A 21,353-nucleotide genomic window follows, 5' to 3' on the forward strand; every position below is an offset into this window, starting at 1 on the left:
TCATGGGGTTATGGTTGTGGTGGTGTTGGGAGAGGATGGAGACAGATAGAGAGTGAGAGTGAGAGTGACAGGTCTTGGTTCTGAGATTTCTTTTTGCCCTGAAGTTATGAAGAAGAGCTTACACTGATTTTGTCATCTGTAAATGAAAAAACAGAGAAATTAAGCTAACTAGAATTAGCACTAACAAATAACTTAAACTAATGTTTAAGGTATTTTCAGCATAATATCAAGTGGCACTTACACAGTAACAATCGGCTCACTAATTCTCAGTTGAGGTGTCGCCTGGGATACTCAGCTTCTGACCTCATTACTACCTTGGCCCAAGCACAGACAAATGAGCTGAACTCGGGAAGTGAGGCAGAAATGACTGCCTTCAACATCACGGCAGGCATTTGGCAGAGTGTGGCATCAAGGAGACCCAGCAAAATTCAAATCAATGGGAATTGGTGAGTGGGGTCAATTCTCCACTGATTTGAGTCTCCAGCACAAAGGAAGATGTTTGTAATTATTGGAGATCAATTATATTAGCTCCAGAAGATCACTGTAGGAGTTCCAACCATCTTCAGTTACTTAATCAATGACACTGAAGTCTGAAGTGAGGACATTCACTGACTACAGTGTACAGTATTGAGTACTATTTATAGTTCTTCATGCAGCATGGATGACCTGGACAACATTGAAGCTTGGGCTGATAATGGGCAAGTAATATTCATGCCACACTATTTCCAGACCGTAATAATTCCTAATATATGAGAATTTAATAATTTCCATGGATATTCAATGACATTATAATCTCTAAATCTTCAGCTATGAATGACCAGAAAATGAAGTGGACCAGTTAAATAAATACTATAATCTAGAATTGTGCAGTGAGTAATTCACCTCATGACTCTCAAAGCCAGTCTGCCATTGACAAAGCATATTTCAGGACTGTGATTGAATATTTAACACTTATCTTTATGAATATAGCCGCCACAACATAAAAAAAAAGCTCAATACAATCCAGGACAAAACAGTCTGCTTGAAAAGTGCCTCTACCACTGAGTGGCAGCAATGTATATAATGTACCAGATGCACTGCAAAAGCTCACAATGTCTCCTACAACAGCACAGCAACATAATTAAAAATGACAGCCCCACTAAAAGGCACTGCAACAAAACATCGACAGTAGCATATCAAATTAAATGAAAATGTTATCTTTGCAGGGGATGCTTGCACTCTTGTCAAGTAACCCCCCGAAAAAGATGCCTACCGGTCACAGAAGGCAACACGGCTACTGGAAGACACAGTGCGCTCTGTCTCCATAGGCAACTTGGTACACAAAACTATAGAAGAGAGATCAATCTTATGGCATGCTGCCTGAATCTGTCAATGGTTTCTTTGGCAAGACTCCCCAAATTATATACTCAGTTCTGTCTTGCATTTTTTATTGTTGTGTGATAGTTAGCCTTTTTTGTTCAGAGTATCAATCCCAATGACCGTGTAAGGGGTACTGTACTACTTGTCACTGAATGGTTGGAAAGATAAGTTGCTCTTAACTGGTGTATGGAGCAATGAATAGGTAGATATTCCTCTGAGGTCATCTGTGATGTCATTGTTACAGCAGTAGCTACGTCCCCATGTCCTACTGCACAGATCAGAGCATGTTGTTCTATCGCCTTATCATCATGTACAGTGTAACAATAAACATAGATTAACAGTTACTATGAAGTCTGACCGAAGCTTGTATTACAATACAACAAAACCATACTAGAAGCAAATGAATCAACTTACTAAAAAATTAGTTTAAAAATTCAGTAGGTCTGGCAGCATCTATGGAGAGAAAGTGGAATTAATGTTTCTCCTCTCAGAATGTTCTGAAGAAGAGTTGTTGGACCCTAAACATTAACTCTGCTTTCTCTCCACAGATGCTGCCAGACCTGGTTTTCCAGCAATTTTTGTTTCTGCTTTCCAGAATGCACAGTCCTTATTTTTGCTTAAGAAATGTTAATGATCAAAGTGCCTTGCAATGTTCCAGTATGTTGATTCATTGCCCTCTACTGGTTATTTATATGAACACATAGGACAAATATTACAATATCCTTTCAAGAACTTCATCTGTTAGAAATACATGCTGGGAGATCAATACCTTGAAGAGTATGTTTGCTTTCTTGAAATACATGACTATTGAGTCATATTGACTGACAGAAGCCTGCATTTGGAAAATCTGAATTAATAGCTGATCTTATGCATGAAACTAAAAATGAACGAAAGCTCGGTCAGGTAAAGAGATTTGACAGCTATCTTGATGAGGTTGGTTTCAGCAATGGATTCTCTTTAGGGCCCAATATGTTAAAAATGATCATAGGTGAAGCAAAACAAGCCAAGTAGGGCTGCATAGTTTACTAAATTTACTGCTAGGATTTCCTGTGGTCAACCCTGATTACTTATTCTCAATTTATTTCAGCATTGTGTTGGGCTGGACTTGTCAAAACAAAAGCAAGAGTTTGTGTGAGTTAAGAGCTGCTGAATAAACCATGACATTCTGCTTGCACTTAACTACCAAGTGGCAAAAGATTCTGTTGTATATTTTTGCCTTTCTTTTTATTTTATTCACTTGTGGGATGTGGATGTCACTGGCTGGCCAGCATTAATTGCCAGTCCCTAATTGCTCTTAGTGAGCTGCCTTCTTTAACCACTGCAGTCCACATGGTGTAGGTAGACCCACAATGTCCTTAGGAGGGGAATTCCAGTAATTGGATTCAGCAACAGTGAAGGAACACCAAATATTCCCAAGTCAGGACGTTGAGTGGCTTGGAGGGGAACTTGCAGTTGGCGATTTTACCATGTTCTTCCTGCTCATGTCTTTCAAGATGGAAATGGTCATGGGTTTGGATGGTGTTGTCTCAGTATATTTGGTGAATTACTTCAATACATCGATTGCTGTTTAAGAACAAAGCCACACAGCTTACCTATCCTTAGCCACATCCCATCTTACTTCCCTGTCTAAGTCAGTGCTACTTTTTCCCAATAGCCTGTGTACCTTAGCACCTTCTCACTGTTCTACGCGGGACTGTCACGTACAGGAAATCTTTAAAATGCTTCAAAGCATTCATGTTCATTCAGCAAACTGAAGCTGCTTTGATCTCCGATCCGAAACAGACTGCTAAACATTTGGACAAATATATTGTCACTGAATGCTCACTGCATCCAGCTCTCACCTTCTGCAACTGGGTGTGAATTAAGCCCCATATAGCTTGTTATGCTTAACATTGCTGCAGTGTATCATGCAGGGGTTAATGTTCCTCCTGCTCAATGTCCTCATTTTCCTCTGCAGAATACTATTCTTGCTCTCATTGCTCTTGAGCTTTAATGACATCTCCCATTTGTCTGTTGCAATTGTGAAGAGCACAGCATGCATTGATTATACAGCACGTTCCTATATCGCAAGGCTGCTGAGACTGATCCAAGCGTCTGAAGTTTATCTTCAGCACACCTCTCTTTCAGTCCACTATGGTCTTAGTTGAAGAATAGGCAGTGTTGCATCTAATTTTGGATTCAGTCATGCAATTGTGTAACTGAGTCATCAGCCATAGTCATCAGCCTTGTCTCCCAGTCACCATCCATATAAGACATCGAGCCCTTTAGGTGTAGCAGGATCGTAAAAGTTCTCAAGAATATGGACATCATAACAACTCCCAGGCTACCTTGTGCAAACTTCTAGTAAATAATCACAGGTCATTTGCCCCTTTTCTATTTATGAACTCAGTTATGCTATGATATGGCCCTCTCATTGCGATGTGTATACAGTCTGTCCCACCTTGTGCCAGGGAGAAAGCAGCTATGTTGCCACAGTGTACTGTCAGGGCTGTAGCAATGACTTTGCCATGAGGATATGAGATAAAGTTGAATGATCTGGCAGAAATTGCATCAGTATTGGTCTTTATATACTTGTGGGTCGAGGACTGAGAGATCCCACACAGGGGCCAGTTATGTAAACCATTAGCACACTTGTCACCCAACTAGGATAGCCACCTACTCCTTCCATGTGCACGCCCTGCTTCAGCAGACAGTATAGTTCTGTGATAGTGTATTCCTACAGTGGGACGAGGAACACTCTGACAAGGACAGCCATGGAATACTTCTGCATAGAACTGTGACATGGGACCTCATTTTGATGAATGCAGCAGTCGTCATGTCGAAAAGAGATAGTAGGAGATTGTAAATGCTTTATGGTACTGAGACCTTGCTCTCCTAGCCCCACATTACCCAAGAAAGTCATCACTGCATGTTGTTGAATACTAATAGGTCAAAGAGAGAAAGAATTGTTTCCACGCCTTTGTGCAGCCTACTGCAGAGATACTACAGAATCTTTGTGCTTTATGCTCTGAAAATGCTACTTTCGAGGTCACCACTTTCGAGGTCACTTCTTTCCACAGAGATTAGATCTTCTATCTGCAATGGCTAATGACATGGTGAAGTTTGCTTGTAACCAGCATTTGCATCCCACACAGTTTGACATTGCATAAATTTCACATGCACAATGTGATGATTACAGATGACCTCAATCTGTACTGTGAAAGAGACATTGAAAATCTCAGCTCAGCCTGGTAAAGATGTTCGTCCCTAACTGACTCCCCTGACTGTAGTGCTGGTAATGTCCATCCCAAGCAGTTGATGGACTGTCCAAGGACCTGTAATGAGATTGAATAATGTCCTTTATTTATTGTATCAAGATGCCGAGGCTGGCAGCAACCCCTCCCCACCCCTCACCTTGATTTAACTGAGGACTGCTCCCCTTAGACTTTGAGTCTGAGGCATTTGGTTGATGCATGTGCAATGTGTTTCTGATATTGGTTTCTGGAATATGCTGTAGGTGTGAGATAGTTGCTGTATCGCATGACTGACAAACATGATATGGTGAGTGTGTTAAAGAGCAAGGTCAGATGGAATTATTGAGACTTAAGATCTGGCTGAACGGGCAAAGTGCCAAAGGACAAGGCAAGGCAGGGATGCTGTGGGCATCAAAAGACTCACAAAGTGAACAGAGTGAATGAGCAGTCCTGAGATGCAGTATCGAATACATGAGATGGGTGCCTGTGTGCAAAATGTCCTTGCAGCAGCATTCTAATAAAAGGCGCCAGTGTGCTCCAAAGTGTAAATGAAAAATCTTACCGTAAGTGGATCAGAGATTTGCCATGATGCTGTGTTGAGGCTAGTATGTGTCAGATGCAAAAGTCTCTGGATGCCAGATGCGTATTGCTGCTGCCTGCGGAGTCTGCTATGAGATGTTGGTGCCTGCTGTCCAAAATGGAGATGTGCAGAAGCATGTGGTGAGATGGCATAGCCAGGTAACTGTTTTGACTTTTGTTTTCAGAATTGTTGCTCTTTCATTGCTATCCAGAGGATGGAAGCATGGGAAACTGCATATTAATGAAGCAAGATTAATTAATAATGCAATAACAATGCAGAGCAACCTCGGTTATCCGAAAGTCAATTGTCTGAATTTCGGATTATCCAAACCAGATCTCAAGGGCTGATAAAAAACGTTATCTGTTATCTGAACAATCAGTTAGCCAAACAAAATGCTGCTCGCCCATCTCATTCAGATAATCGAGGTTGTTCTGTACATGCAAATAGGCCTCTCGTGCTCACGTGTAAGAGTTGCTTTCAACACTTAGTTTGAAAGTGGGACTTCACACTCTTCACATCAAGAAGCTCTTCACTGGCAATCTCATGAATTTTTTCAATTTCTTAGCCATTGCCTATATCATTTACAAATTCCTTTTAGCCGTATGTACAGAATCTTTACTGAAAATTCTCAGTTGTCTATTCACAGCACAACTTAGTGTAACTTGAACTACTAGCAAGCACACTCACACATAAGGGTCACAGTTGGTTTTTAACCACCCTGCTTGTGTTATGCAATGTCAGGCAGAAAGCAAACATGTTTTTGTTTTGCCCAGAACTACCTTTCTTTCAACTCACACCATATTTTTAGTCTGGGACACAACCCATAGGACACCAACATTCAGCTTTTTGAATGGCATCCTTTCCTTTGAAGTGACGCTGTCTGATGTTCCCTTGACATTCTGGTGTGACACTTCCTAGGGATTTTAGAAAGCCATTGAATTTACATTATCAGCCAGTGTTTCATGTTGTTTCCTTCTTTATTTAAAAAAAAAACACATGTTTTGCTTAAAGTTCAATAATCCATAAGTAACTTGAGGTTGTGGTCCGTTTTCATAACTGTAGCCAATATTTATTAATGGTGATTGAAAACAACCCATTACTAGTAGCTACTGATTCCTCTTCATGCTTTTATTAACATTTGTATCTGTCTTGCATGAAATACGATAATTACAAAATTTCAAAAGTAATGCCCAATATTCACTTGCTGGTTTGCATGGGATTTTGACATAGATAACCCATGAAAGTTTGAGTTGTAAGCACTTTTATTTTTTTTAGTTCATCCTGTTGTGCTAAAATGCCTTAAAATTAAAGTTGGCTTTGTCTTATATTCACACACAATATTTCACAATAGTAGATATCACCCAATCTATTTGGAGAAAAAGAAACATTGAAATCAACTATAATAAGTCTGTGGCAAACATCTGCTGAAAAACAACAAACAATGAAATAACAAAATGTTTCAGACTCTTTAAGAGCCACAAAAGTTCTCTAATTACTCTGTAGTCCATTCCAAATGGTAAAAGTAAGGAGCCAGCTTAGTTCTTACCTTCTATTTGTCTGAGAGTGGGACTCATTCTAACTGATACTATTTTGGAACAATCTAAAATATCAGCCTCAATCCAGGATTTCTAATGACATGAGTGAAGTCAAATTTTCCAGTTATCAGTGTCTGTCCCTAGCCATTGGCTTCGAGTTTTGTGAAATTTCTGCTTTGTGCCAGAAATGACACATGCATTCCAACCACATGCTAAAAAAAGCTAGATGTCCAAAGTTGAGCTTAAAATGTAGATGGACAAAATTTCCATTAATTCCAAAATTGCATTGTCAAATATTTTGGATTGTTCTTCAATCATCTTCAAGTTCTGATAAAACCTGCGATAGATGAGGCCTCTGACCTGACCATACAATGTGCCAGAACCTTTCCCATTCTTTATCTGATGTGAAGCCAGTTTACCATCTCAAACTGAAACCCAGATGCTGCAGCAATGAGCAGCTTTAGTATCTGGAGGGAATTGACAATTTTTGTTGTCCAGTTGTGGAGAAAATATTTGCAATTCTTTCCATGTCATATTTTTACAAAGGGTGGTTGCAGTAATAACACTAATTTATTGCCAAAACATTTGGCAGCTTTGCTTTAGCATGTGTTGAACAAACACAAAGAAACTGATGGAAAATGCACAAGATGATGCTTTTTTATTTTGTTCATTTTTTTTCTTGACACAACTGGCATTTATTGCCCATCTTTAATTGTCCTTGAAATAATGGCAGCAAGCCGCTGCCTTGAACTGTGAGTCCATGTAAGGCTATGGTACACCTAAATCACTGTTAATTAAGGAGTTACAGGGTTTTGATCCAACAACAATGAAGGAGTGGCAGTGATATGTTTCCAGGAAATCAGGAATGTGTGTGATTTCAAATTATGATGTCCCTAATTTCCAGCTGCCTTGGTCTTTCTAAATGGTCAAGGTTGTGGGTTTGGAAGACGTTGTCAAAGTAGCCATGATGAGTTACAAAAACATTAAGAATTGCAAAACATAAGGGCACCATTCAGTCTGTTTCTTCCAATGTTGTTTCTTTGCAAGAGTCAGTTTCACCCTTCCATGATTCTCTGTCAAAGGAGCTGTGGCGATTGCTGCAACATGTTTGAAAGATGCTGTCGCTGCCAAACCACTGGCCAACCCAAACAGATTGCTTGATAAACAATACAATCAGAAAAAAGAAACTCAGAGAAACTATTGTGAGTTGTCCCATTTTGAGAAAACTTTACCCTTGTGGAACTGGCTGTTGGCCTTGAACCCTAGAATTAAAAATGGGCAAATCTGCCAGGATGGATAGCATCCCATCAGACTTTCTGGACCAAATTGGCCCATTGGCAAAACAATAGCTGGAGAATGGCCAGCTATATGGCTAAAATCTGGTGCAAGGCAATGCTAATAGCCAGGTCTAAACCAAGAAAGTCAGAAAATTACCCTGGGAGCTACATTTTGCTGCTTTCTGCAACTTATGTAACCTTTTTAAGTGGCTCATCCTTTTAACAATTCAATGGCTTATGAACTCATGCCTCTCCTAAAAGTAGGCTGGCTTTACGCTCTACTGGAGATGGGAATTCCAAGTACTACTAGCCGTTTGAGAGATGAAATCCTTTCTAATTTCCATCTTAAATGTTACACTCCTTATTTTGAAAATATGCCCCTAGTTTCTCCCATAAGGAGATATTTCTTCTCAGCATTTACTCTGTCAAGTCCCCATCAGAATCTTATATATTTCTGAGTGCTGAAATGACTAAATAATCCAATGCTGGATCCACAAGCGCTGGTAAGGGTGGGACAAGTGGTGTTTGTTTAAGTGTGTGGGTGGAATATTTGGGGCTTTGCATGCTCCTTCTTCTGTTTGCATTTGGTGTCCATCTAGGAATGTCGGAAACGTTCAAAATGTTGGTTCCTTCCTCTTCAGCTTGGGTGGTCTTGGATTTGATATTCCCACGAGTTATATATTTCCAGGGAGGCTTTGAGGATATCCTTGAAGTTTTTCCACTGCACTCTCAGCAACCACTTCATTTGCTGAAATGGGAGAGCTTGTTTGAAAGTCTTGTATGAGGCATGCTGAGAATATGGCTTACCCACCAAACACAATTGATCATAACTGGTGCCTAATGCTGAGGCTGTTGCCTGAAAAATGACACTGATGTTGAAGTAGGAGAAAGTGAGGACTGCAGATACTGGAGATCAGTGCCGAAAGTGTGTTGCTGGAAAAGCAAGGCAGGTCAGGCAACATCCGAGGAGCTGGAGAATCGACATTTCGGGTATAAGCCTTTCATCAGGTCTCAGCAGGAGAATCAAAATTTTGGGCATAAGCCCTTCATCAGGATTCCTGAAACATTGATTCTCCTGTTCCTCGGATGCTGTCTGACCTGCTGTGCTTTTCCAGCATCACACTCTCGACACTGATGTTGGAGTGCCTACACAACCCGTGGATTTGCAGGATTTTACAATGCCATTGCAAGTGATATTTCCCAAGGGGTTTACAGTATCTGCTGTACATTGTCTATTTGGGACTCAGGTGGAAGGGTTGGTTTGTAACACTACTACTCCTGAAGATCATGAACTTTGTGACAGTTTTAAGGTCTTTGTCATCATTTTTGTCCTCAGATAGACAAATGGAAGCAATGTTGAATGTCATTGTTGATGTCTGCAAACTAGGGTGAGGGGAGGTTCCCGATATTTGGGAATTAGTCTACACTATTCAGTGGCTGACCATGAAACTTGACAGTCAGGGGAGGTAAGGTGACAAGAGCAGCTGTTGGAGGACCTTTGTCTTCCTGATGTTTAGCCTAAAGTCTACTCTGTGAGCAAACAAATTTGAAGAGTGCTCTCCATAGTAACTCCTGACTGGCAGAATGAAAGGCGTTGGAGAAATCAAAAAAGCCATTTATAAAGGTTGTTCTATTTTTATTATGTGTACTCTCTGTATTTTATTTGAATCTATTTTTCTGTGAAGATCATATCCTGTGTGCCTCTTGATAGACAGAATCCACATTGTGACTTTGAGTTCTTCAGTCACTAGGAGGAGAGAATTAAGGAGAAATATTTCAATGATCTTCTTTGGGGCACACAGCAGAAATACTCCTCTGTATTCACTACAGTTGATGTTACCTCTTTGCTTGAAAATGGTTACAATTATCAGCATCTCAATGATCCTCGGGCATTGTCTCCTTCTTCCATTTGACGGAGATGATGTAATAAATATGAGCCAACCATGTACCCCTGCTATATTTCAGTATTTTGGTGGGGATTTTGGCTGCATTAGCAGACTTGCTGGTTTTTAGCTGTCGAATGGCCTTTTCATCCTCTAGGTTGTGCTGAGGTAATGATGGACAGCATGCTGTGAAGTGAGGTTGAGATCACCATTCCTCCTAACCTTCTGTTCTCCGATGCTAAACATTCTGTCTCAGCAAAGGTCTCAGCTTCATCCCTCTATGACCCCCACTTTAATGAATTTCAGGCATGACATAATGTCAAACTCTTCTTCAGTTGTCTTCACCTCTGTGCCCATTTCTTTGGACAAGAGTCCTCTCCCTGTCCCACAGACTTCTTTGCCCAGCTCCAATACTCTCCCTCCACCTGGATGCCTCCCTCTGGCCTTTTACCTGCACTCAATCTGTTCATTGAGAACTGTTGATGTGACATTGGTTGCCTCAATTTCTCTGTCCCCATCACCCAATCCAACTTGTACTAACTTTAAACTGACTGCACTCCATGTGCTTAGATACAACCCTGCCTTTGTTATTAAGCCTGTTGATAAGGGTGGTGCTGTTGTAGTCTGGCGTACTGACCTCTACATTGCAGAGAATGAGCGCTAGCTCTCAGATACCTCCTCCTATCTTCCCCTGGACCATGAACCTAGCATGGCACATCAGTCCAACCTATCAACTACAGTCACTCACTGCATTTCATCTAGTCATCTCCCCCAACTGCCTCTAAGCTGATAGACCCCAGACCCACACAGCTCGCATCTACCTCCTTCCAAAAATTCATAAACAGGACTGCCCGGGCAGACCCACTGTTTCAGCCTGCTCCTGCCTCACAGAACTCATCTCTTCTCACCTTGACTCAGTCTTTTCTCAGAGGAGAAAGTGAGGACTGCAGATGCTGGATATCAGAGTCAAGAATGTGGTTCTGGAAAAGCACAGCAGGTCAGGCAGCATCCGAGGAGCAGGAGAGTTGATGTTTCAGGCATAAGCCCTTCATCAAGAATCCTGAAGGGCTTATGCCCAAAATGTCAATTCTCCTGCTCCTCGGACGCTGCCTGACCTGCTGTGCTTTTTCAGCACCACACTCTCGACTCAGTCTTTCCTCCCTGATACAGTCCCTACCCACTTGCATCCATGATTCCTCTGACGTTTTACACCAGTTTCAGAATTTTCAGTTTGCAGTCTCCAGCCGCCTCCTCTTTACTATGGATGTGCAATCCTTTTACATATCCATTCCCCATCTGATGGTCTCACACTCTCTGCTTCTTCCTGGAGCAAAGGCCAGAACTGTCCCCATAACAACCCTCCTCCTCTACATGGCTAAGTTCATCCTCACCCTCAACAACTTCTCTTTTAACCCCTCTCATTTTCTTCAGGTCAGAGGGGTGACCATGGGTACCCCCACAGCCCAAGTTATGCCTGTCTCTTTGTGGGATATGTGGAACATTCCTTATTCCAGTCCCATTCTGGCCCCACATCCACAACTGTTTCTCCAATATATCGATGATATAATCGGTGCTGCTAAGTTGATCGATTTAGCTTCCAATTTCCACTCTGCCCTCACTTTCACCAGGTCTATCACCGACTCCTCCCTTCCCTTCTTCGACATCTCTGTTTCCATTTCTGGGGATGGGCTGGCTACTATTATCCAGTGTAAACTCACCGACTCCCACAGCTACCTGGTCTATACATCCTCACACACTGCCTTCTGTAAATATTCCATTCCATTCTCCCAGTTCTTCTGTCTCTGTCACATATTCCAATGAGGCCAACTTCAAAAAGGGAACCTCCAAAATGTCCACCTTCTTCCTCAAACAAGGATTCCCAGAACTGTTATTGATAGGGCCTTCAACTGGGTCTGACCCATCTCCTTCACGTCTGCCTCACACGCTCTTCCCTTCCACAACTGTGATAGGGTTCTTCGTGTCCTTACCTACCAGGATCCACATTCAGAAAATCATCAGCCACTATTCCGCCAACCCCAGCAAATGCCACCACTAGACACATATTCCCCTTCCCTCCCTTGTCCACTGTCCGCAGGGATCATTCCCTCTGGGACACCCTGGCCCATTCGCCCTTCACTCCCAACAACCCCACACCCCCCTAACATCCCCACAGCGCTTCCCCTTGTAACCACTGAAGGTGTAGGACCTGCTCATTTACTTCCTCCCTCTTCAATATCCAAGGGCCCAAACATACCTTCCATTTTACCTGCACTTCTCACAATCTAGTCTACTGCATTTACTGCTCACAATGTGGTCTCCTCAACGTTGGGGAAATGAAGCGTAGACAGAGTGACTGCTTCATAGAACATCTGTGGTCTGTTCGTAAAAATGACCCTGAGCTTCTAGTTATCAGCCACTTTAACACATCACCCTATTCCCTGACCATCTCTGTCTCAGGCTTGCTGCAGTGTTCCAGCAAAGCTCAGCGCAAGCTGTAAGAACAACATCTCATTTTCAACTTGGGGACTCTGCAGCCCTCTGGACTCAACATCGAGTTCAATAATTTGAGAGCCTGAACTTTCCCATATCCTAGCCTTCCACCCCACACACCAGGTCTTGATATCACATAGTCTGCCATTACTCACTAAGAGTCTCCATTAACAGCTATTCGGCTTCTTTGCCAGATTGTTTTTAACTTCTTTCTCTGTCCAACTGTTCTCTCTCTTCGGGCTCTTTCCCCATCTATTGTTTACTCCTCACTCCCTCCCTCCACCCTATCTTCGGTGTATTTCTACATTTTCTGAGCTACCATCAGTTCTGAGGAAGGCTCACCAGACCCAAAACTTTAACTCTGAGTTCTCTTCATGGATACTGCCAGATCTGCTGAGCTTTTCCAGCAACTTCCGTGTTTGTGTTTGAGGTTAAGGTCACTCATGTTGAGGACTTAGTTTTGTTTGAAGATACTCTTGAAGTGCTCCTTCCAAGGAGCATTCATTGTGTCTCTGTCCTTGGCAATGTCATTGTCTTCTTACCTCTGTTTTCATGCTTTTTGTCTCCTTTTCTTGAACAAAAGTGCAATATTTACAGTTTTCCATTGCAATGGAACCTTTTCAGAATGTAGGGAATTTTGGAATACAGCAACTCGTGTCTCATTGAGGAAAAGCTTTAAAGAGTCAGAAGATAAATCACTCATGACAGAATAACCAAGCTCCAACCTCATCCTGTAGTCACGGTATCTTAAACCCCTGGTCAATAGGGACAGCCAGGTTGCTGCCAATGAGGCGTTCTATGATGTCAATGCTAAGGGAAAGTGGTTAAACTCTGATTTTTGGAACTGGCTATTGCCTGACATGTATGTGGCTCAAACGTTATCAGGCAATATCACCATCTTGTTGTCTTAGCATTTTCTAATTTGGCAAAGTTTAATCTCTGATACTCTGCAAAATTGTATTTTTCTGCATGCTTGCAGTTTAGGTAAGTGTTTGTACAGTTATAAAGGGACAGGATACATTTCTACATTTTAGTATTTTTAATATTTTCTATATGATTTTAACATAATGGAACAAACTGTTTTCATGTTAACTGAGAAATACTTGTCTGGGTTAAATCTTCCAAATGGCACAAAGCCAAGTACATACTGAATTACAAAGAGAGCATCCTATTTAAAAATAAAAAAACTGTTGTTGTCAAACAAGGAGGTGGAGAAGAGGAAAGGGTTACTTCTCTTCATTAGATTTTACAACAACATTCACTCGTCCTTTGCCTTTTTAATAAAAATATGGTTTACTATTCTTATTAACTAAATTGTTAATTTCACTTGCTGCATTACGCATGACCTGCTGCAGTCTCACCCAATTTTCAGGGCAAAAGTGGGGACTACAGATGTTAGAAATTAGTGTCTAGATTAGAGTAGTGCTGGAAAAGCACAGCAGGTCAGACAGCATCTGAGGAGCAGAAAAATTGACGTTTCATGCAAAAGCCCTTCAGGACTTCATCGATGACTAATCTGGTCCATCTTCTTTTGCATACTCCTTCAAATGAAATTGGGGTTTGTGGGGGTAGAGGCGGAGCAAGGAAACTTAAAAACTGGTACAATCCATCTTCTGCACATGTTCCCAACTCCCTGGTCTGCCAATCTAATTGGAAGTGACAGGGAAGCCATGAGAAGCTTGTAACAAGCCACTTACATTCCACTTCACAGCTGATATTCTTTATTTTCCTCACCCCCCCCTCCCCAACTAGATATATATAAATACAGTCTTGTAGGTCTAAGAGATGCCTTTGGTTTTTTTGGATTGAGTCAAGCTTCAATGTTTGTTTCCTTGATATGCCACTGTACAGAACTGAACTGTGTTTGTGACTGGTTATATACACTGTATTTTTTTAAATAAATAGAGTAAATTTTTGAAATAAACAACAAAGTATGAGTCAACGTGATGTGTCAGGAATATGAACAAATCTTCTGGGTTTCCCCCCACAGTCCAAAGATGTGCAGGTTAGCTGAATTGGCCATGCTAAATTGCCCATAGTGCTCACGGATGTGTAGGTTTGGTGCATGAGAGTCAAGATTAGAGTGGTGCTGGAAAAGCACAGCAGGTCAGGCAGCATCCAAGGAGCAAGAAAATCGACGTTTTGGGCAGGAGCCCTTCATCAGGAATGAGCCTCATTCCTGATGAAGGGCTCAGTAAGGCGTTCGAAAAGGTTCCCATGGGGGACTGGTTAGCAATGTTTGATCTCACGGAATACAGGGAGAACTAGTCATTTGGATACAGAAACTGGCTCAAAGGTAGAAGACAGAGGGTGGTGGTGTGGGGTTGTGTTTCAGACTGATGGCTCTATGACTCCTGCCCGTGACCTGCTGTGCTTTTCCAGCACCACTCTAACCTGACTCTGATCTCCAGCATCTGCAGTCCTCACTTTTGCCAGGTTTAGTGCATTAGTCAAGAGTAAATGTAGAGTAATAGGGCAGGGGAATGGGTCTGGGTGGGTTACTCTTCGGAGGGTCCGTGTGGACTTGTTGGGCTGAAGGGCCTGTTCCCAGACTGAAGGGATTCTGTGAAACAGATGAGAGGCCGCTTGGCTGCAGAAGGTTCAAGTTGCACCTCATCCTGACTGTAGTGCATTGGTAGTGTCCCTACCTCTGAGTCAGGAGACCCAGGTTCAAGTCCCATCCACTCCACAGGTGTGTAATAACACATCTGAGCAGGCTGACTGGTGAGATTTCAGCCGACAACGATTCATGATTTGGAGATGCCGGTGTTGGACTGGGGTGTACAAAGTTAAAAATCACACAACACCAGGTTATAGTCCAACAGGTTTAATTGGAAGCACACTAGCTTTCGGAGCGACGCTCCTTCATCAGGTGATTGTGGTGGGCTCGATCGTAACACAGAATTTATAGCAAAAATTTACAGTGTGATGTAACTGAAATTATACATTGAAGAGTGTCTTAAGTCTGTGAAGGGGGTGCATGTGTGTCTATAAGGGTGTGTGTGGGTGAGGTGCATGTGTGAGCGTGGGAGTGTGTGTGTCTATAAGGGTGTGTGTGGGTGAGGTGCTCATCCTCATTGATAATGGCGTAATTTTTCAACCCCTGGGAAGTACTGAACAACGTTGTTCACCAAGACCTTCCCCACACCTCCACTACTTGCCTTTAAACAACCGCCAAACCTCAAACAGATCATTGTTCGTAGCAAACTGCCCGGCTCTCAGGACAACTCCATACAACCCTGTCACAGCAAGACGTGTCAGATTGTGGACATAGATACCACTATTACGCGTGGGAACATCTCCCACCTTGTACATGGCAGGTACTCATGTGACTCAGCCAACGTTGTCTATCTTATACGTTGCAGGCAAGGATGCCCGGAGGCATGGTACATTGGGGAAAAAGAGCAAAGGCTACGACAACGGATGAATGGGCACCGTACAACAATTAACAGACAGGAGAGTTCCCTCCCAGTTGGGGAACACTTCAGTGGTCCAGGCCATTCAGCCTCGGACTTTCGGGTGACCATCCTCCAAGGTGGACTTTGGGACAGGCAGCAGAGGAAAGTGGCTGAGCAGACGCTGTTAGCTAAGTTCGGTACCCATAGGGAGGGCCTCAACCGGGACCTTGGGTTCATGTCACATTACAGGTGATCACCATTGCACTACACACACACACACTCTCACATACACACGGACACAGGTACATACAGACGCACACACAGACACCCACACACAGCCTTATAGCCACACACACTCCCACACTCACACATGCACCCCCTCACAGACTTAAGACACTCTGCACTCACTACACACACACACACACACTCTTTCTCACACTCACAACCCCCACCCCAAACAGACACACACACACACACACAGACAAAGACCCACATGCATACATATATTTTGTATGGTGAATTTGTACTTGCAGAGTTACATTGCACTTTGCTCAAAAACTGCATACATTCATGTAGAACTCTGAGCTCAAAAACTGCATGAATTTATGTAAAACTCTGTTATCTCACTTTTTAGATTAGAATCAATCTAAACATCAGGTCATAGACAGAGAACACAGGGGGCTAACACCTTCAACATATTGTCTAGCTATCACCATTGTTAACAGCTAACCCGAGAATGCAATTTTTAAAAAAAGGTTTTGTGATTTACACATGAAAGAAGTGAAACTATCACTGTATTCTAACAGATGAAAGGCTGAACAGACAATCAATTTTTCAATGTATAATTTCAGTTACATCACACTGTAAATTTTTGCTATAAATTCTGTGTTACGACCGAGCCCTCCACAATCACCTGATGAAGGAGCGTCGCTCCGAAAGCTAGTGTGCTTCCAATTAAACCTGTTGGACTATAACCTGGTGTTGTGTGATTTTTAACTTTGGACAACGATTCAAAGTGAGATGGTCAAAGCCTGGATCAGCTCCTGGTTGCCGAGGCGATGCTGGATGAGCGGTGCAGAGCACGCATGCGTCTCCTGGCCATACCCTCAGGCTGCCCATCGGTGCGAAAACCGCGCATGCGCCTTATGACCGCACCCATGCCACCCTCCGCGCATGCGTATTACGGCCGCATCGCCATGCCGCTGGTCTGCGCTGAAACCGCGCATGCGCCAGCGTCCTGGTTGCCCTGGAGTTTGGAGGAGCAAGTGGGAGACACGCTGAGCTATGAAAGAAAGTTCAGGAGCTCCTAAAAACAAAGCCAGCAGGCACGCACGCGATTATTTCGCAAATCAGTAAAATTTGCTAGAGGGAGATTGGAAGAGTGGGTGTATAGCTTGCATGACACCCACCTGGAATTCCTGGAGGATCTGATACAGTGTGGAGGATGAAATCAACAAGGCTGTAAAACCGACCACCCCATCCAGCTCAGGGGAAGTCCAAGCAATCCATAAGCTACCCTTCCCATACTACTGGCATCATGTCAAACAGGTAAGCAAGAAGTTAATTTGTGTAGATTAAATATGCATCAAAGTATGTATCGAGAGGAAATAAGGGAAATTGAGCATTTCAACAGAACATATTGCATTGCTATAGACTTCGTTAGAAATAGTGATTGAACTAAGATTATATCATGCTCCAGGCTGAACAGGATTGTAGCATATTCATTTAGTTGTAGTATGATATTCTGAAGTTCCTTTTGGACAGAAAACCAATCTTCACTGAGCTTTTTAAAATCAGGATTGCATATTAATTGAATTTGATTTGCAATAGACCAGTCGCATTATTGCTTTTAAATTGTGAAATGGAAATGGAAGTAATTTGTAATGAGAATTACATAATACAATTATCAGTGACCTCAAGATACAATTAAAAAATGTGAAATGGGTTTCCAAATTTTAGCATTAAGATTCATTAGTTTCTTCATTTTTGTTTTGAGCCAAAATGTATTCCATATGGTGATTTGAGTAAAAACAGAAACATCATCATAAAAATCTAATATCCTTCTTTAGTATTACATTATTTATAAAATTGTAGTACAACAGTGATCCATTCAAATTTTGGGAAAACCTTCTAAAAGTGATACAATATTTCAGAAGGTGCAGAAGTCAGTAATCTGAATATTGCAATCTGTCAGATTTTGCACTGCAGTATTGCACTGTAGCTTGTTAAATTACTTTGGTGTTCTACTGTCTACAATAACACTACAATTGAAAGGAGAACACATAAATGATGCTGAGCACAGGTTAATGACAGCTGGCATAACATAAGGTGTAGTACAGTTTGACATTTGAGTCATACAGATGTATAACACTGAAACAGACCCTTCGGTCCAACTCATCCATGGCAACTAGATATCCTAACCTAATCTAGTCCCATTTGGCAGCACTTGTCTCATATCTCTCTAAAACCTTCCTATTCATATTCCCACCAGATGACTTTTAAATGTTGTTGATGTACCAGCCTCCACCATTTCTTCTGGCAGTTCATTCCATACACACACCATCCTCTGCGTGAAGAAGTTGTCCCTTAGGTCCCTTTTAAATCTTTCCCCTCTCACCTTAAACCTATGCACTCTAGTTTTGGACTCCCCCACCCCAGTGGAAAGACCTTGCCAATTTACTCTATCCATGCCCCTTGTGATTTTATAAATCTCTATAAGGTCACCCCTTAGCCTCCAACTTTCCAGAGTAAACAATTCCTGCCCATTGCTAAGTCATTATAGAAGAAACATTTCATCCACTCTTGGATACTTAAATGAGACCTCCTGGAAAGTAAGAATGCCTAGAAATAGCGGCACGGTGGCACAGTGGTTAGCACTGCTGCCTCACAGCGCCAGAGACCCGGGTTCAATTCCTGACTCAAACGACTGACTGCGTGGAGTTTGCATTTTCTCCCCGGGTTTGCTCAGGTTTCCTCCCACTGTCCAAAGATGTGCAGATCAGGTGAGTTGGCCATGCTAAATTACACCGTAAAGGGGTAAATGTAGGGGTATGGGTGGGTTGCGCTTCGGCGGGTCGGTGTGGACTCGTTGGGCCGAAGGGCCTATTTCCACACTGTAAGTAATCTAATCTAATCTAAATACCATGAGGATGGGGTTACATTGAAGTGTGCTGAACTCCAATGGTTAAGTAGCCTTTTGATACTTGCTGTCCAAATTACAAATGAGAACAGGTTATTTGAACATTAGTGGAATCCATTGTATTCTGCATCAGGATGAATCACACTCCTTTCAGAAGAGATCGGGAGAAAATTAAATGTGAGGGAAAACAAACAAAACAACAGAAAAGATCATTTAGGTTCTACATTAGATATCTATAGACAGTATCAAATTCATTTCATATTTTGTCTAAGTGATGCCAATTAATGCAGTAATAAATCCAGCACAATTGATCGGAACAAAAATTCATCCCATAATAACCATCAATTGGCCCTTTGACTGGAAAGGTGTTTGTGTGATGAGGACAGTAGCTAAACTACGCTCAATCTTATTGTCAAATAAGTTGCCAACTTTTACCCATTTACTGACGGTTATTAAACCTTACTAGAACAATTAAAAAATTTTCTATAATGCTCAAAAAAATGAATGTGTTGTCATTTCTCCAAACAGTGACTTACTTGACATTGAAATTACCATGAAGCCAATATTGTCATAACTTTGATAAATCTTAAATTGTATCACATTGCAGACAGTTGGTACATAAGAACAGAAGTCGGCCTTTCAGCCAGTTGAGCCTGCCCGATAATTCAATCTGGTTATGGTTGATAGAACACTTCAATGCTTTTTAACCACCCCATTGCTGTCAATGTATTTTGTAAGTTTCCATGAGATCACCACCTCACATCCTTTGAAACTCTAGGGAATACAGGCCCAGTTTACCCAATGTGTCTTCACAGGACAGTCCTTCCATCTCAGGGACAAGTCAAGTGAACCTTTGTTGCACTCCCTTATGGGAATAATATCTTTCTTGAGATAAGGAGGTCAAAACTGCACACAGTACTTCATGTGCTGTGTAACCAAGCTCCCATGCAGTTGAAGCAAGGCTTCATTACTCCTGTACTCAAAATCTTTTGCAATAAAGAGCTTTCCTAATAGCTTGCTGCACTTGCATGTTAGACTTCAGACATTAATTGACAATGATACCGAGGTTCCTTTGTACATCAACACATGCCAATCCCTACCATTTAAGAGATATTCTGCGCATCTGTTCCTCTTACCAAAGCGGATAACTTCACTTTTTTCCATATTATATTCCATCTGCGGTGTTCTTGCCCATTCATTAAACCTGTTCAAAGCCCCATGACACAACTTTACATCTTTCTCACAACACACATTCTTATTTAGCTTTGTATCGCTTGGAAATACTATACTTAATCCCCACCTCCAAATCACCCACATATGTTGTGAGTCACTGGGGAACAACTACTGATCCTTGCAGTATCCCACTAGTCATAGCTGCCTAAGAATTCCCTTTTTGTTTCCACTCTACTTTCTGTTTATCAGTCAGTCATTAATTACATTACCTCCTATCCATCTGCTTTTATTTTTCTGAACAGCCCCCTATGGGTGACTGCATTAAAAGCCTTCTGAAAATCTAAGTAGAATATGCAACTTGATGCACTTATATAGTATGATCTGCTTGTAAAGCTCATAAGACAAAACTTTTCATTGTACCTCTACATGTGACAGTAATAAATCAAATCAAATCAAATCCATCATCTCTCGTTCATCAATTTAGTTTGTAACAATTTTAAAACAAAACTCATTGGTGCGTCAAACATGATTTTTATTCATGAACCCATGCTGACTATACCTAATCTGATTTTTATCCGCTTGGCTGTTTATCACAGCCTTTATAATAGATTCTAGCCTTTTCACTACTTCTGATGTTAGGCTAATGGTGTGCAGTTCCCTGTTTCTCTCTCTGACTCCCTTCTTCAATAATAGGATAACATTTGCTAACTTCGTTATCCTCAGGAAGCATTTCAGAATCTATACAATTTGAGAAGATAACCATTGCCTGTTTCTAAAGCTAATACCATCAATACTCCAGGACGTAGGCTGTCAGGTTGTGGAGATTTATTAACTGTCAGTTCCAATAATTCCTCCAGTTCAAACTTTTATTGATGCTAATTTCCTTCACCTCTTCATTCTCCCTAGTTGTTTGGATACTGAAGAAGGACATTTAACCCCTTGAGCCTGCATCACCATTCAATACGATCATACCTAACAAACTCTTCAATTCCTTTTACCCACTCTATCCCCACAACACTGTACATCATGCATAATTGGAAATCTATCAATCTCTATGTTAAACATACTCAAAAGACTGAGCTTCCACAGTACTCTGTAGTAGAGAATTCCAAAGGTTCACAATCCTCTGAGTAAAAAACATTCTCCTCATCCCATAGTATTTTATATTGTATACAGTTCTACATATTGTAGCATATGTTTCTTATACTGAAGCTCAAAGTGAAGGTTTTAAGTTATCCCATCTCATCTTTTCCTTCCAAAACAATTGCTGTCCAGACCAGTGACAA

At 41.7% G+C, this 21,353-nt stretch overlaps 1 protein-coding gene across 1 annotated transcript in view; it reads left to right on the forward strand.

The window, feature by feature from the left end:
* The first annotated feature begins 17,050 nt into the window (after positions 1-17,050).
* Positions 17,051-21,353, forward strand: part of drc11 (dynein regulatory complex subunit 11) — a 164,865-nt gene continuing 160,562 nt past the window's right edge. Inside the window, exon 1 of the mRNA XM_087988764.1 lies at positions 17,051-17,303. Within this exon, the coding sequence (XP_087844890.1) occupies positions 17,293-17,303 (11 nt within the window). The 5' untranslated portion in view covers positions 17,051-17,292. The remainder of the gene's footprint in view (positions 17,304-21,353) is intronic.

This window comes from Chiloscyllium plagiosum, unplaced genomic scaffold (assembly GCF_037043375.1).
Source record: "Chiloscyllium plagiosum isolate Xiang-an unplaced genomic scaffold, Cpla_swu_hap1 HiC_scaffold_7, whole genome shotgun sequence".
Lineage (NCBI taxonomy): Eukaryota > Metazoa > Chordata > Chondrichthyes > Orectolobiformes > Hemiscylliidae > Chiloscyllium > Chiloscyllium plagiosum.